The sequence below is a fragment of the Octodon degus genome, unplaced genomic scaffold (genome assembly GCF_000260255.1).
Source record: "Octodon degus isolate 3935 unplaced genomic scaffold, OctDeg1.0 scaffold00018, whole genome shotgun sequence".
NCBI classification, from domain to species: domain Eukaryota; kingdom Metazoa; phylum Chordata; class Mammalia; order Rodentia; family Octodontidae; genus Octodon; species Octodon degus.
This window is the reverse complement of record NW_004524594.1, coordinates 17,757,848-17,775,633: the sequence shown is the minus strand read 5'-3', so window position 1 is coordinate 17,775,633 and position 17,786 is coordinate 17,757,848. Positions and strand designations below refer to the sequence as shown.

General features: G+C 51.0%; 1 protein-coding gene across 3 annotated transcripts; it reads right to left on the bottom strand.

The window, feature by feature from the left end:
• Window positions 1-462: 462 nt before the first annotated feature.
• On the bottom strand, window positions 463-16,878 carry Dhcr7 (7-dehydrocholesterol reductase). 3 transcript variants are annotated; one of them, XM_023710719.1, is made up of 9 exons: window positions 16,790-16,878; window positions 13,520-13,642; window positions 10,868-10,971; window positions 9,745-9,967; window positions 8,432-8,522; window positions 7,405-7,618; window positions 5,749-5,953; window positions 3,968-4,099; window positions 463-1,964 (listed from the first exon to the last, which is right to left on the bottom strand). In XM_023710719.1, the coding sequence occupies exons 3-9, from the start codon at window positions 10,963-10,965 to the stop codon at window positions 1,500-1,502; spliced, it is 1,428 nt and encodes a 475-aa protein (XP_023566487.1). In that variant the 5' UTR covers window positions 10,966-10,971; window positions 13,520-13,642; window positions 16,790-16,878; the 3' UTR covers window positions 463-1,499. The 3 variants fall into 3 exon arrangements, with proteins under 3 accessions (XP_023566487.1, XP_004627155.1, XP_023566488.1); XM_004627098.2 differs by having other exon boundaries at window positions 16,783-16,868; XM_023710720.1 differs by having other exon boundaries at window positions 16,802-16,853.
• Window positions 16,879-17,786: the final 908 nt, after the last annotated feature.

Sequence of the window (17,786 nt, the reverse complement as noted above, 5' to 3'; positions counted from 1 at the left end):
AATGTGAGGAACAGGGTCCAGCCTCCCCAAAAGGACTTTCCTCACTATGGGAGACGGGGGTGGGGAGGCGCCACTAGCAAGCACCCAACAGATGCCTGAAAGTCCCCCAAACCCTGCACACTTTCTCAGATGGGAAGGGCACAGTCAGCCTGGGTGGGGCTCACCGCTCCCTGCAGGAGGGAGGCAGCCGGCTGTGCGCAACCAGTGCTGGCTTCGCAGAGCAGCCCAGGGCCCTGCCCTCCTCCCCAGGGGCTGGGCAGGCACCTATGGCTTGCTTTGCTCTCTAGTTTTTCCAGGAGTAAGACAACCCCACGCCCACTCTGTCTCTGGCTTCTCCATTTACTTGCTGAGGCCAGACGCCCAAGCTGGGGTTCTTCCTGTGAGATGTCACAGACTCCGTGCCCTCGGCCCAGGAGCAGTGCACCACAGCAGCTCACACTTCACCCGAATTCCCACCAAGTACCTGGGCCCCCTTCTGTATCCCATACCTCAGCCCTGAGGGATTGGCCAGGCTCTCCAGGACAGAAACTACACCATCATTTATTTGAGCAGGGAACATTTAATATAAAGAATTATCAGCTATGCAAGAGAATTATACCCAAAGAGGTTTAGGGTGTCCTGAGGTTGAGGGCACTGTCCCTGGTAAGAAACACTTGAAGGCCAGGACTCCTTGCTGCAGGAGGTTTGGCCAGCGCCCCTGGATGGTGACATCCTCTGAGCCATCTGCACTTGCATCTATGCCTTGTACAGCTGGTGACACATTCCGGAGGACATGTGGCTGAGGCACTGAGTGACACCCACAGGAGCGGGGCCCTGGGAGCCCACTGTCTGTGTCAGAAGGGCTATGGCTGGGCCGCCCAGGGCCTGCATGCTGGGAGGTGCCCTCAAATGTCACATGCCACACCCCTGGCAGCCAGCTGTGCATGGAATGAGAAGGAACCAATCAGAAGCCCCTTCCTCTCGCAAGTGTCGCTCGGCACCGTCTGCTAACACACTGTGTGCCCTTCAAAAGAGTGCCGCACCAAGAGCCTGGCCCACCACAGCGGGGCAGATGCCAAAGGCAGACGTGGACACCCTGCACACCTTACGGATCCCACAAACTTTTGTTTAGTAAGAATAAGGCCTAAGCAGTGGGAGCCAGAAGGTGGCCTGGTGAGGCCCAGACACTCCTTTGTCCAGACAGAGAGACACCCTGGACTCCTGATACAAAAAACTGTTACCAAGGCTATTCCAGGTGACCAGGTCACCCGCCTGCCCGTGGCATACCCAACAGAGAAAAGCAGTCCTTTGTGCTGATGGGAAGGCAGCTGGTGTAGTCAGAGCTCCCCTGAGGACAGGGGATGGAATGAGTGCTAGCGTCAGCTGGACACCTGCCAAGTGCCAGGCTCTTTCTGTCTCACAGATGAGGAAACTGAGGCTCTGGAGGGCACGCTCCCATCGACCAGCTCCACATGCTTTTCTAGAGTCTGCCAACCCCGGAGCTGTCAAGGGATGCTCTCTTAGAAGATGCCAGGTAGCAGGCGGTAGGGCACAGCGGCAGTGTAGCGTGCCCAGTCCCGGCCGTACTTGCTGGCGCAGCGGTGCTCGTCGCGGAGGCAGCGATGGGTCAGCAGGATGGTCATGTAGATGAAGTAGAAGTAGGGCAGGAGGTGGCTCCCGCCACAGGCCAGGCAGTAGGCCAGGCTGCCCAACAGATCGCCCGTGTAGTTGAGGTGGCGGGCCATGCCCCAGAAGCCTGACACTAGCAGCTTACTGTGATGCTTCTGGCCATCAGCCGACGTGTACGAGCACTCAATGGCCTTGGGCTTCTGGCCCCAGATGAGGCAGCGCCCATCCGTCCTGCGGAATAGGTCCTTCTGATGGTTGGCCATGCGGAAGATGTAGTAGCCCAGCAGGCCGAGTGCCAGGACGCCCACAGCGTGAGGGGTGGAGAGCTGCACGGGGTGGTACACCAGATACAGACCCTGGGAGAGAGAAGCACATGGTGAAAAGCTGCCACCAGGGAGGAGCGGGGAGAGGCACACCCCAGAGCTAGGGCATGCGCTACCTCAGGCTCCTCCTCTGTGAATAAAAGCCTCTGCTGGGAAGGTTGCTGTGGGTCTCAAGTGCACAAATACACAAATGTGCCTACAGATCCATCTACGCCCTACCTACCTTTGCACACACATACACACACACACACACACACACTCAACTTACAACTGGACTAAGTCCTAATAACCCCAGTGTAAGCCGAAAATAGGATAAATCAAAAATCATCTAACAGCTGGACACAGGGTTGCGCTCCTGCAATTCCAATACTCTTAAGAGGCTGAGACAGGAGGACTGCAAGTTGAACCCAATCTGGGTAAACTTACTAACACCCAATCTCAAAATAAAATTTAGGGGCTGGGGATATAACTCAATGAGAGGGCCCTGGATTCAACTGCTAGACACATACACACACATACACGCGCACACACACACACACACACACACACACACAGAGCACTTAATACACCTACCCTCCTGGGCACCCTAGCTTAGCACAGCACCCTAGGGCCATGGCCGCTGCTACCCCTCAGCCCAGCAGTGAGAAAGAAGATCACACTGCAACTTACTGCTCTCCTAGGATAAGATTAAAATTCCACATTCCAAGCACCTTGGTACAAAATACGTATCACTCTCATATCATCAGAAGTCCAAAAACTATTAAGTTAAACCACAGTAAATTGAGGAATGTATAGCATATATTGCATAAATGTAAAATAGTCAATCGTGTATATAAAATAAAATTTAAATATAACATGATGATGATTAGTTTCAACTGTCTACTCGGGTAGGCCTCTGTATCCAGGTATTTGGTCAAACACTAGCAATTATAAGGTATATTTATTTGGATGAGATTAATGTATAAAACAGAGCAGATAACTCTCCATAATATGGGCAGGTCTTGTCCAATCAGTTGGTAGCCTTAAAAGAAAAAGACTAATCCCCAGAGCAGAGATTCTGCCAGGAGATAGCCCTCTGACTTGAACTGCAGCCTCAACTCTCCCTGGGCTTCTGGCCTGCCCTAAAGACTTGGAACCTGCCAGATACCACCAGCACAGGAGCAAAACAATGAGCACAGCACACATACACCCACACTGTCCCGATGACTGGCCACACCCCCTGGGCCGCTCACACCCTGGGCAGCTGGTGGGCCGCCACACCAGTCTTCTTCCCTCCTGTATAACTTCTCAGGCTGCTCCCAAATCCTCAGGGCTGCTCCCAGGTACATGGAGGAACTTAGTGGCCATCCTCTCACAGCCCTCTCTGCCTCAGGGACGTCCTGGCCTGTCCCAGGACCAGGAATGAAGAGCCCAGATGAGGGACTAGCCCGGCTGGGATAGGGGCTGCCTGCCCAGACTTTGCAGAGGTGATCAGGGTCGTGATCGTGACTACTTCCCCAAATTGATGGTCCCACCTTGGGGCGAACGCAGGTCCCTAGGACACTCAGAGCAGAATGCAGATGGCCCACTCTGACTGATGGAGGCTGGACTTATGATGGAGGAAAGACCACTCATGGCCATTCTAAAAGCTGTCTACTCTCAGGTCCAGGCCCAGCACATCACAGAAAGCTGGCAACATTCAGAACACGCTTTATGTCAGGTGACTCTGCCCAGCTGTGAGCTGAGGTATGGCTAAGGGGGCAAGGGCAAGCTATCTCTAGGTTTTTGCATTTTGAATTTTCATCATATGAAGGGCATTTGGGACAAAGCCCCATCCTAAGCTGAGGAGCACCTGTGCTACACGGAGCCTTTCCTTCTTCCTAACACAGGGGGGCAATTTCAGTGATCCCCAAGGACTAAAGTTTGTGCAAGGAGTAAAGCTTAGCATGAGGAACAGTGTCTGTTTGAGGTCAACTGGGGAGTCCTAAGAACTGGGGGCCATGGCCCTGGTCACCACATCCCAGAGGTACTTGTCCTGCTGCCCTGGGCCCCCTCACCTGCAATGTATACAGATAGGGCAGCCACACACAGTCGCCCCAGCCCAGGTACCAGCCGAAGTGGTCATGACAGATGTCAATGGTCTTCAGGTACCAGGTTTCATTCCAGAAGAAGTCCAGCACATAGATGGCCTGTAAGACAGGAGCTGCCAGTTACCTCTGCTGTTCCCCAGCACTCGGTGGGGGACTTGGAGAATGACCCCACCTGCATGGGCAGGAGGTGGCACCTGGGTCACTGCTCAGTGACTTTCCTGATGGGCACGCAGAGCTGTTCCTGCATTCTCAGCCATGCCTGGAACATGGGGAGTCCCTGCTCTCAAAGCCTGCTTCCATCAGAGGACAAGGAGGGCTGCATAGTCAGAAGGATTCTGAGCAGTGTTCCTGGGAGCCCAAAGCTCAGGGCCATGGAACTCAGGAGCAGACAAATCACTCAGGGCACAAGAACTTGGGAACACTGTCCAAGGAAGTGACTCCCAACACCATAGTCCAGCAGGAAACCCACTGGCTGAGTGTCCTGGAGTCTGCTCCACTGGCTGCCCCTGTGCACAACACACACTATGTGGCTGCCTGACCAGGCGACTGTTGTGCCTCCACAGGGCCAAGGAGACCAATGTCTGCTCACACAGGGTGACAAAGGCAGAAGTGAGTCCCTCCCGTCACTCCTCACCCTCAGAGAGGGACTCTATGGGGCAGATATTGCAGAGGCCACATGCTGTGACTGACTGGGACCACGTGACCTTCCAGAGGCCAGACCCAGGCTTCCAGGACCCACAGATGCTCAGATGTTAACAGATGTCCCCTGGGACAAAAAAAGTGAGATCCTACATGTGGCACTCTTTCAGAGAGAGAGCACGCAGCCAGCAAGGACCCAGGATGGGTCCACGACATCCACACACCGGCTCTGCTGCTCAGGCCTCGGATGTGCCGGGCACTTGGTCCAGCAAAGCTGGTCCTGGGCTCCTGTGGTAGTCAGCCCTCTGCCCTGGCCCTCCCTTCTGCCTGGTGCGGAAGAAGCCACAAAGGTGGAAGACTACAGACTACATGGCAGCTGCTCCAGAAGAAAAGCCTTTTCTCATCACCCACTGGTTCACAAGCTCAGTGAGGCCCAGGCCTGACTGTCCCACCTGGCCTACATCTCAGGTCCTAGAGTGGCACCTGCCACAGGCCACCTACACACCAGAGTTCCTGGAAGGGACTGGATTCAGGCCCCTGTGGTCCATCCCCGGTTCAGCACCCAGGTCACTCAGCCCGGCCACGTCCTTAGACTCCTAACTGGCCTCCTTTACCCCTGGGCCCACCCAGCTGTGCCCACTGAGTAGCCAGTGACTATCCCTGGGCCATACCATTATTGTCCTGCTTAGGACACCCTCCTTAGGTCTCACTACTTTGACAAAAAAAAATGAGCCTCCCCTAAGGACCCAGATGACCCACCCCTGAGCTCCCAGGCTGCTCTCTGCTCGACACAGTACAGGGGCTGTGTCTCCGAGTATAAAGGCCTGCGTGGACTGGTCATGCTACCTGGAGCTCCCCTCCTACTTCTTGCCTGGAACTCCTGTGTCCATTCCCCCTGAGTATAGCCCCCAAGGAGACCTCCCCAGAGCAGTCCTGCTGGGACTTCATGCTGGGCAAGCAGTGACGGCATCTTCCACCACACCCTCACTGTGAGGTCCAGGCAGGGGAAGACTGCATAGCAGGGGATTAGAGCAGGTGAATTTTTCTGGCTTTGGGGCTTTTCTGGTAGGCAATGGAGATGCTCTGCTCTGGCTACAAATAGACTTTACCTGTAGGACATTGACCAGGACCATGGAGTTGGTCACCTGGCCATACAGCTCCTGCTGCTTCGCTGCATAGGACAGGTTGATAAGGGTCCACGCCACAATCCCAGGGCGTCCGTTGAAGAACAGCTTGAAGTCAAACCACTTCCCAATTCGAGGGTTAAACTCAATACCCATCATGTAGTTGTAAAAGAAGTTGCCTGTGAATTTGCTTAAAAATACACGATCTGTTTAGTCAAGGAATCTATCTCACTGAAAGTAGCCCATCTCTCTTCTGTGGGAGCAGGTGCCCAACACAGGCCTAGTGAGCCAACAGGTCAAGGAGGTCACCTCAGGAAGACTTGCTGGAGGCTGCAAAGACCACACAGCGGGGGATGCTTCTGTCCTCCCCTCCCCTCACTCCCCAAAGCTTCTATAGTCTCCCTGTGTTCACTGTGGTTCAACAGGGCTGTCCTCAGGCAGGAGTGCGTAAATTAATTGCCTACTGTCCCAGGGAAAGCTTAGGGACTGTACCTGGCTGGTACCAAGCCTCTGTTCACCCTTCTCCAGGTACCCTCAGTGCAGGCACAGATGAAAAGCAACACTGGTCCAACCGGACTAAGGTTGCCTTCTGCAGCCCACACAGGCAAGGAGGCACAGAGTACTTGGCCCTGGAGCTAGTGAGGCCACCCATTATGCCACAGTAGGGAATAAAAAAGGCACAGTACTCACAGCTGGGTGCCTGGACCCCAGTGCCCACACCTCTCCCTTCCTGGGCCCATTATCACCTCGGTTACCTGGCCCCACATGCCACCCCAGGAAAGGACAGGGAATCAGCCAAGACGACCCACATGGAATTCCGTTAGGTACAACTTGCTATACAAACTTAGGTATTTTTGTATTTACTAAAACATCAATTTTATGTTTCACTACTTCAGTTAATCTAGATGGAAAGAGGCAAAACATATAAACATATGAAGCGCGTAACAGTTGATGAATACAAAGCAGTAAGAACGACCCGTGGGAGCCACAGAAGGTCAGCCTTCTTACTTGATGACACATAATCTACATGACATTATCATCCATAGACCTTTCCCAAGGGCCTAGGCATAACAGTTAAAGGAAGCACTCATTTTTATTCGGGCCCCCAGATGAACTGTGAACCCCACTCTCTCCGACTATCTACAACCTGTTGATGGATGGGTAGATGGATGGAGGGAGAAAAAGAAGGAGGGAGAAAAGGTTGAGATGGGACAGGATGGCAGGGTGACCACTGCATAACCCAAGGCTTCCATGAGAATGAGTGCCAATGCCAGGGCTCTCCCGGGAAGCACTTACCTTAAAGCTAATGAGACAACAAGCCCCTTTCCTCTGGAGACACCAAAGACAGGCCCTGGGCTGTACCCGACCCCAGCCAAACCTGTCTTTCTGGCTTCTCTATTTCCATGATAGACAAGTAGAGATCGGTAATGACTTAGCCACCACAGACAGACTCGCTAGGTTCAGCTACCTTCTGGGAGAAACCACCAGCCACTTAGGAAGGACATTTGCCTGAGATTCAGGCAAGTCTGAGCCAGCCCTTTCTTCAAGGGCTTCCCACCTTCTCATCCCAGGGCAGCAGATACAGGTCAGAGCAGAGGTAGCCACTTTCCTTTCTGGGTCTGATCAACTACAAGGACATACCAGTCGTTGGCGTTGGTGGGGAAGAGGTAGCCCTTGATCATGACAAACGTGGACACAGCATAGCCAAGGATGTTGGCACACCATAGCAGTGGGATCCAGTTGTCAAAGATGATGGTGGGTGAGAACCAGAACAGGAAGTGGGAGTTAGCAAACCAGAGGAGATGTGTGATGAGCCAGGCTTGGAGGCCATTGACCTGATACTTGTTGACAACTCCTGCAGAGGGAAGGTTTAAAAATCAAAGCACTTTCCTGACCTGGGTCAGTCACCTGACCTGGCTGTATGTGCTGGACCAGGCCCCACATATTCCATGGCCCTAGCCCCGCACACCCCTGGCCCAGGGCATGTGGGCACCATCCCAGAAGCTGGCCAGCTTCTATAGCCCTCCCAGGCTCGCAAGCCAGTGGTAGCCCCAACAGTGGCTGGAAGGGCTGACTGCTCTTGTGGAGTTTTGGGAGCCTCTGGTTCTTACTGTCCTAATGGGACTGCCCCTTGTTAGTGAAGTTGGGGGGAGTGGCAAAAGCAGTTTCCCTTGTTGTTGTTTTTTGTGAGCAGAGTTGGGGGTGTGATTCCTACCTGCATCACTATGTGTACGTGAAGCCAGACTCCTCACAGGTTCTCAGTGATGAAGGAGGAATGGGTTAGGGTGGTGGTTGGGGTAGGGTTACGATTACCGTTAGGTTGGGTTTGGGTTAGGGTTAAGGCTGGGATTAGGATGAGGTTAGTGTTGCAATGGGGTTAGGGTTGGGATTGGGTGAGGGGACTGCTGTGGGGAGGAAGCTGGAGGTTAGGCATCTGCCTTCAGAAAGTGGTTTCCAGCCTGGGACAGCCTAGTTGCCACAGCTCACCTCAAGATCTGGTGCTACTGAAGATTGCCGTGCTAAACTTACTTTATCTTGTGAGCAGTCTACGGAATTCACACAGTATAAAGAGCTCAGGGCCCAGACTTAAGCCCCAGGCCAGCAGTGGCCAGATGCCCACCAGCCTGAGAAAGAGGCCTAGGGTAGGGTCAGACCTGGCGCAGGTTACCTGCAGGTGTCACCGCCCCCTCCTGAACTCCTCCCACGTAGCCTGGCACAAATTTGTGGCAGAAGTCGGGCAGCAACATGTACAGAAGCACCTGAAACAAGATTTGGGGCCAGTGATTGGCAGCACACAGCTGCTAGTGTTGACCTGGCTTGGTTTTTATCTGCAGCAGAGCAGGAGCAAGAGACATGAGCATGAGAGGCGCCCACGGCTGCTGTGAGCTCGGGCTGCAGGGCCAGCAAAGGGACGCAGGAGCAGGAATCCCCTGACCGCTCATCGAGCAGTCTTCTCCCAGGAGGGCCGCACTGCCTCCCAGGAGAAGGCACTGTTTCTTCCCTGGCCCCTTCTGGGGGACTTCAAGTTTGATAACCTTGAAGATAAACAGTTTGCACATTATGAAAACCGCCCTTCCGAGGTGTACAGTTCAGCAGTATTTGCTGTACTCATGAGATTAAGCAACTAGTGCCACCACCTAGTTCCAGAACTTTCTCATAAGGAGAACCTCATTACCAGTGGCAGCTGCCCCCATTCCTTCCTCCTCCAAGATCCTGACAACTACTGCTATTTCACAATAATGCAGTCACACAAGATGGATCTTCCTTTTCACAGCCTGGTATCAACCCGTGGATGGGGGAGCACCCACTGTTTAACCAGTCCTCTACTGATGGACAACTGGGTCATTCCCACTATAGCTTTTGACAATCGTGCTGCCCCTAGCACTTCTTATCCAAAGCACTAAGGGATGCCAAGAGAAGGAATCTGTACCCCAAGAGACTGGTCCTAAGAGAAACAATGACCCTAGTGCAAGCCTTCCTTCTGGAGGCCTGATGCTAGGTTCAGACACAGAGCAACTCAGCTATGTCTGACCCAGTCCACTGGGAAGGCTGTCCCTTCCTGCCGACCTCCTAGGCCAGGGCTGCACAGCAGCATGTTGGGAAATACTAATCTTGGCTTTGCTGGATAGTAGCCCTGTGAGGGCTGGGACCGCCTTCCTACAGGTTTGTGTAGGATCTGGTCCCAGCTGTGTGGGGTGCTTCTTTGGACCACCTGTGCCCCTGACACACACAGTCTTATTCCTAGTCTGCAGCACGTCTCAGCACAGCTGGGTACACACCCAAGTTCAGTGAGGCAACCTTACACTGAGATGCTGACAGGCACCTCGAGTCCTCTTGCTGACGCGGCCCTAAGCATACCTGCTTCCAGGTGTCACCCTGCTGGATCCTGAGACTGGGAACACCCATCCAAGTCAAGACAAAGGCAAGACGATACTCTAGGTGGCCACCACTGGGCCCTGACCACCAGGGCAGGGGACTGACCTGGAAGGTGACCCACAAGGTGTAGATCTGGGCAGCTTTCATTGTCACAGGTGGGGTCTTGGCCCAGATGTCTGCGAGACTGGCATGCCCAGTGATTACGTGCAGCACAGGGGCAGTCAGAGAGCAGCTGTACTGGTCACACGCCATGATGAAGTAGTATACAATGAAGGGTGCGAAGAGCAGCAGGAACATGACGCTGGCCAGGGAGAACCAGTCCACTTCCCTGCAAGGAGGATGACGAGGGGTCACAGCAGGGCCCAGCTGTCAGCTCACAGGCGACTCTGAGATGCCCTCCTGTTTGGGACTGCTGTTCACACCTCCCAGCACCTTGTCAGATTGGGGTGCTGGCTGTTTGTAGAAAGCTCCCCAACGCAGGAAGGACCACCAACATGTCACTCTGCCACCTGCCAGATCAATCTATGGGCAAGTGGGTGAAGCCCAGGACACAAATACAGGGACCTTCTTGGCCTTTAAGGCCAATGGCTTCCTCAGTCCAGCCCAGTGAGGATGAGCAGTCCCCACCTGATGCTCACACTGCTCAGTGAGCCAATGACCATGACGGCAGTGAGGACACTTTCAGGTCCATATTCCCTTCCTTCCATCGCTGGTGACAGAGCTGGAGCACCCCTAATTCCCAAATGCTCCAAAATCTCAAACTTATTCCACACTAACTTGATGTCACAAATGGAAATTTTCACACTTGACCTCATGTGACAAGTCACATTCGGACCTTAGAAGCACCAAGAATATGATATCATGTTACCTTAAGACTATGCGTATAAGGTGTTCATAAAATATAAATTGATTTTGCATTTACATTTAGGGCCTTCTCTGGGATCTCATTTGCATATGCAAATTGCCCAGGATCTGCAAAAACTCAGAAATCTGAACCACTCCTGATCGCAAGCACTTCAGAAAAGGGATACTTAACCTAAAATGGTTTCCAGTTTCTTTTTTTAAATTCCTTTTTAAGCTTTTTACTTTATAGCGCAGACAGTTGCTTATCTTTCATAAATGTTAACAAAAAGGGATTTTAAAAAAATAGGTCGATAACATCCCCAGGGCTTAAAACCTCTGAGGTCCCTCTTTACCTTCTAGCTGGAAGAAAGGTGGAGACCCTTACCAGGCGCGGCCCCACTGTCCCTGAGATTCAGCCTTGCCATTGGTGAAGCTCGCTGGGCTCCCAGTTTTGGGTACTTTGGGCTGGGATTTTGAAGCCATTGGGCCCTGAGAGAAAGAGAAACTTTGCTCAGATCTCCCCAGAAACAACTCCCTGTTCCTGCTGCGTCTTGCAGGACTTTGGCCTTGCGATGTTGGCCTTCTCCGCATGCCTTCTCAGGACCTTGCCCCGACAGTAGATTTTAAAAGGGAAAGAGAGCTTCCGGCCCGAGACTCTCCCAAGCCTGTGATCCAGTCCTACCTGGTCTTCCCAAGTCTGCTTTCTTCGCTCTACCCCAGGTACCTGAGGTCTTTCTTCATCCTTGAATTTCGATCATCTCGCACTGGGACCTGCTACTTCCTCTGCTTATACATGTCTGCAAGTGGCCTTGTTTAGGACTTACATGAAGTGTCCCCTCTGCAGTAGACCTCCCCTCACTAGCCAAACAAAAGTATCTCTTCTTCATGTGTCCACTCAAGGTACATGGCCTGTACAATTTCTGAGCAACTTTCCTTACCATGTAGAATTGTTTTACCTGTGTTCAGGGGACCATCTGTCTCCCTCCACAAGAGAGCAAGCTTCCTGTGGGCAGGCATCTTATGTTTTACTTACCACTCCACCCCTACGACCTAGAAGAGTGTCTCAAAGGGTGCTCAATAATCCCCCTACCAAAGGGAGGGGCAGGAAGCAACTTCTCAGGTACTGCAGCTGCTCTAGATGGTTATAATTTGGGGGATGCAGTGACGTGCCCACTCCCAAAACTCAGCTTGTAAAGCTCTAAATATAGGATTTTATAAAGAACTTGAGCCAGGGAACATGGTGGACATCCATAATCCCAGCAAGCTGGGAGGCTGAAGCAGGAAGATTGCAAATTTAAGCCCAGCCCAGGTAATTTAGTAACTTCATGAGAACTTATCTCAAAGTTTTAAAGGGCCAGGGAGATAGCTCAGTAGAATAAGTGCTTGCCTGGCAAGCACAAGGGCCTGGGTTCAATCGCTGGTTTCATCAAAATATAAAAATAAAAATAAATACATAAATAAAATGTTAAAAACGGGATTGAGATGGCCCTGGGTAGTCTCTAGTACCACTCACACACACAAAAAAGATAATCTTGGAATGATTTCAGAGAAAGCCAGGATTAAGCAATACAGTAAACTTGAACTTCTCCACAACAAGCTAAATCTCAGATGACAACAACAGAACACTCTGAAATTCTACGGGAAACTCTCAACCTAGGCTTCTATGCCCACACTAACTGTTTTTTCTTCCGGTTGTGTTGTTTTAGCAGTACACGTGTGTAGTACACGGTCACCTTCCTAATGGGGCGCAGGGCATGTCCATAACACATCTTGGTGGGCAGGGGCCAGGCCTGTCTGTGTGGCTCCCACAGGGCACAAACCTTGGCACGGACGAAAGAAAAGGGCTCCTGGGAAGCATTCACCCTGCAGCAACAGCAACACTGGTTGGGCCAGATCGTCGGGGGAGTTTTCACTACTAGAGGTTGAACCTAGGACCTTCACACTAAACTAAACCCCCAGACTGTTTTTTTTTTTTTATTTTGCGACAAGTTCTCACTAAATCATTAAATTGCCCACACTGAGCACGAACTCTTGATCTTCCTGCCTCAGCCTCCCAGAGTGCTCAGGTGACAGGCGTGCACCACTGTGCTGGGCTCCAGCTTGTTTTGACAAAGCCTCTTACTGAGCAGAAATACCTACACCTTGAGATACAGCCCTGTTCATTTTCCCCAGCCAAACATATAAATTCAGGCACCTCTGATCCCTGGTTTCCCCCTTCACTGGGTGAATCCTGAATGCTGAGTCCACATGGGCCTCACAGGAAATCATATAGGGGACTGGCCTTCTTCACACCCCAAGGAAAAGGTTTCCCCAAGGAGACAGTGCTTTGTACCAGCATAATCCCTTGAATATCAAACATGCCATAAAAATGGAAAAAGGCCATAAAATATATATACTCACAACTAAAAAAAGCCGCAGGAAAATGCTGTCGAGTGATTAAAGGAATTAAAATCAAAGCCAGACATGGTGGTAAACACTTGTAATCCCAGCACCTTAGTAAACTGAGGCAGACAGGTCACAAATTCAAGCCCAGCCTGGGCAACTTAGTGAAACTCTCTCAAAAAAAGTTAAACGCATGCCTGTAATCCCAGCTCTGGGGAGGCTAAGACAGAAGGATCACTATGAGTCTGAGCTGTATAGTGAGACCCTGTACCAAACACATTACAAAAAGAAAAAAAAAAAAAAAAAAAATTAAAAATACAGTTGGGGAGGTAGCACAGCACAAAGGCCCTGGATACAATTCCCAGTACTAGAAAAAAAAAAAAAAAAGTTAATGTAAGCTTATTCAGAGTTCACGCCCTCAGCTTCCCTCTTCTGTCCCAGTACTGAGTTCCGTAATTAACACAAATGAATCAGCTTTGCAACAGTGGCTGGAAAGAGAGGAGGGTGAGGGGCTCTGAGGACATTTTACTTTATTCCTCAGCATTCCAAAGAGTAGGTGACAGTTGGCACCCAGTGCACCACTTTGTTCTTACTTTTCAAAGCTGCACAGTTACCAGCGGTGCCCAGGCTCAGCAGTGCTCTGGGGGACACTCACCTCTAACCCCCGACCAAGTGCTCCAAAGCGAAATGAAGTTCCTTTCTTGTACTGTTTTTAACAGCGTCCAGGCTCTTCAGTTCCACAAGGTGCTGGAGCTGTCTCCCCAGGCTGTGCAGAGCCCTGCAAGGGAAATGAAGATGCTGAGGACCTTTTGGCCTCAGGATAGTTTAATGATCTGAGACTACAGAAGAGGCTGTGAGTTCTCAGTGCAATCAGTCTGTTTGCAGGGTGTCATCACTTGGACAGTCCAAGATGTGTGACCTTGAGCCCTTACCTTGTGCTGGCTAAGCTCCAGCTCCCTTTTCTGCAAAGTAACCATGTCAATAAGACCAGGTAAATAAGATCACAGGTGCCAACGTGCTCAGGGTCACATGTGACCGGCCTTCCAAGGGCTCACCTTGAGTCAGCTCTTACCTGCGTAGCCATCAGCACCATCCCAGGCCTGAGGTCTCATCCAGGTGAGACTGGCAGAGGCGACTATAAAATCAACAGGCCAAGATGGCCTACAATGACGAGCCATAGAGCATTTTGGCTGGCAGTCACAGAGCAAATCACTGGAGTTCAGAGGCTTCAAACAAGCTTTTCCATCATCTCTTATGGCTTCTTTAAGTCAGAAATTTGGGGGGAGATGGTGTGGACAGCAATGGCTTAAGCCAGGGCTGTGGGGGTACCTTGCAGGGTTCACTCAGCTGTGCGCTGGGGCCCCTCTCCCTGTGGTCTCCTAGGCAGGCTGGCTTGGGCTTCTCGTAGAGCAGTGACCTCAAGGCAATGAGATCATTACAAGGAGGATACAGAAAGGGTTCCTTACACAAAGCAGAAGTCTCTTCTGAGTTGACCTCTGAGGGACATGACATTGCTCCTACCAGATCCCATTGACCACAAGCTCACCATCATTCAAGGGCTAGAAATCAGACTCCACTCTTGGTGGGAATGGGGCAATGAATTAGAATATGCACTTAGGTTGGGGGCATCCATGGATGATACCGCCTGTCACAGACAGCTACTATATAGCATCTACCAAGTGCCAAGCGCCCATTACCTCACTGAACTCTCATGCCCACCCGAAGAATTAGCATCGGTATGCTCTCTTTAGAGATGAAGAAGTTGAGGATGAGGAACATGGAGTGACTTGTTCACTGCTAATAGATCTGTAGGGACAAAGATGGGTCTGGGAGAACTGCAGCTTCTGTAACACATTTGGGAGGAAAATCTCCAGTAAAATCTGAAGTAATGAAGATACTGGGAGATAACTTTTTGGGTGTTATTTTAAGTATTCTAAGGGCCTTTCACATAGGAACACATTTACTTAGTTGGAACATTATGGGAATAGCAGAAAGTCTAATTCCTCAGGAATGGTAGGGAAGGAAAAAAAAATAGATGCACTTCAAATTGGTTTTCAAGATAAAAGGACTTCTGGGGCTTAGAATACAACTCAGTGGTATAAGCGTCTGCGTGGCAAGTACAAAGTCCCAAGTTTGAACCCCTGTACTGAAAAGAAAAAGAAAAAGAAAAGATAAAGATAAAAAGAATGCTACAACTAGAAATGGAAGCCTGTCTTGTGTGAGAATAGTCATAGAGGCCAGGTAGCCTCAGATGGTGCGCCAGCACATACCAGTAGCAGTTCATCCTAGGAAATATGTTTATAAGGTTGCATAAACAAGCAGATACAATAACTTCCATGAGCATGTGTATACAATTTGCAAAATAATGGAAATAATTGATGATCAACAGAAAAAAAAAATCACACAAGCAAGGACACCTGTATGGAAAAAGTGCTCAGAGACTGGTCCCTAAATTTCAAAGGTAAAATCCTGTTAACTGAAGCTACAGGGCTTCTGCTTTTCAAAAGTTACAAAATACATGCTCACCGTAACAGGAATGTCTAAGTCATACGTAGGAGGGGAATCTTTTCTCTTTCCTCCTATCTATCCCAGATGTCATTAAACTGTGGCATGTATTCTTCCAGATTATCATTCTACAAATGTTTTAATCATTAAATACACATCCATTCCCAAATGGCATCGGAGGGGTCAATTTCCAGAATGAATAGTGCTTAGTTATTTCTGCTATTTGGCTCTGCAACCATCCGGGTTATTGAGAGAAAAGGGATTCTGAAAGTGGAATTATTATAGGAAGCTAAGGTCTTAGAATTATAGGTAGTCAGACAAGGGTAGGCCCTTGGAAAGGGTTAGCACAAAAGACAACTGTAGCTGGAGCTGCAGCCATTGAAGGTCAGGCTTCAAACTAAAGAGAAACGATTGCACCCACACATTTCCCTTGGAAGGATCAGCAATGACTGACATTCTAAGTAGGCATTACTCAACTTGGGTGGAGGACCAAACCTTCCTAGCCCGTTCCTACCCTGAAGGTCCTTGTTCCTTCCCTGCAAGCTTGTTATGTAACTCGCTTCCCCATTCGATCTCCAGTTAAGCAATATTACCTAAGCGACTGTACTCATACCCTTATTGTTTGATCATAATTTTGTCCCACTTTATATCCACCTTGTGATTTTCCATTGGATCACTATTACCTCTTGGACCACACTTGTAATCTTATCAATTTTGTCCCAAATTATTCCCGTCTCACCTAGTGGTTTTAGTCTATAAAACTCCCTTGAGAAAACAGGTTCCCTGGGGTACCCACTCGGGAACCCCTTCTGTCTCTTAGACAGAACTTTCTTTCTCTGAATAAGTACTTCCTACTGTTAACCTTCCTTGCTCCTGTAAGTCATCTTTCCAATTTTACAGAACACAGATGTCTAGCACGTAGGCAGTTAAACATCCTCACATTATTTGGATTATTTTGAGGTCCTATATAACACACCCTATATCAAAATGACTTACTGTCCTCCTCACACCTGTTCCTGTCACCAGTCTGGGAGCTTCCCTGGACCCTGAAGCTGTCCAAGCCACCACCTGGCCTCACTGTTCCCTAAGCTTCCTCAGTTCATCACTCCAAGGATCCCATCCCTATATTTTGGGGTAGAATGGGATTGATTATTCAAAATTTTATTAAGGGAGTCACTGAGACGGGCTCAGAAGGAAAAAGTCACTACCTAGGGTACCGGGAGGGCCAAGGGGTGCCCCACTCACCAAGCACCGGCAGCTCCCCATCGGTGAGCTGGACCCTCGCCCCGCTGCGCGCTCCTCCCTCATCGCCTGCAGTCTTATCTAACCTATATTCGCGTCCATCTCCCCTGCCCTCCTGTGTAGCCATCCCGTTCTAACCGGCGCACGCGACCCCCATCTGCGTACACGTACCGCTCACCTGTTTGCCCACCTTGGTCGGGTCCGGTGGACAACAGCGTGCTTCAGGCCAGGTGCCAATCTCGCCACCTTGTGGGAGCCTGAGGCCCCGCCCCTACATGACGTATTGTGATAAACGACCAATCGGAGACGGGTCCTGGGCGGTCGGCGGCTCTGCACGCGGCCATTGGACGAGGCATCTGAGCTGACTACGGGCCCACCGCGCGCGCCACTAGGCAGCTGCGGATCCGATATTGACAGCCCGAGCTCGCCCCTAGCCCCGCCCAGGTCTCGACCTCGGGAGGATGCGGTCGGGTAACCTGGGACGTCCCGGGACGTGCGTAGGGCAGGACCAGGACCAGGGACTCGCGACCGACTAGCGCCCGGGAAACCTTGTGGGTCTCACTGAGGATGCGCGAGACTTGTAGTTTTACTGGTTGGGTGGGCATGACACTCCCAGAGCCTGTTTCTGGCTCTCTAAGGGCTTTGGAGGAGGAGCTTTGTGTTCAGCAAAGTGCAAAACAGACGAAATCCCTGCACCTGGGGCTCGTGTTCTGGAGGGAAGGGAACGCACCATAAACACATAATCAAGTAAACTTAGAGATGGGTGACGGTGAGAAAGGATACGGAGAAAGACAAAGGACGAGGTCTGGCGGGGCAGTTTTAGGTAGGGATGCCCTGAAAGGTTTGCTCCCAGGAGACCTTTCCTGGCTGGGTCTCCCGGGAAGGGACCTGGAGGTGGAGCTTAGGGTAGCATCCTTAAGCGGTATCATAATGAGGGAACTGGGAAGGGGGCAGACAGTAGGATTGGGCAAAAGGGTAAATTGAGCCAGAATCCATAGGGAGGAGATCTCTTGAACCCTAAGCACAGTAACACCATTTCATAGTAGGCTGTCAGCTGTCCCTGTAGGCTCTGCCCGGTGCTGAAGCTGCGCACCAGACCCCAGCGCCACAAGGTCATTCGTCACTGCCTTGACAGTGGAAGCAGAGACCAGTATGTTTCCTAATAAAGACAGGAG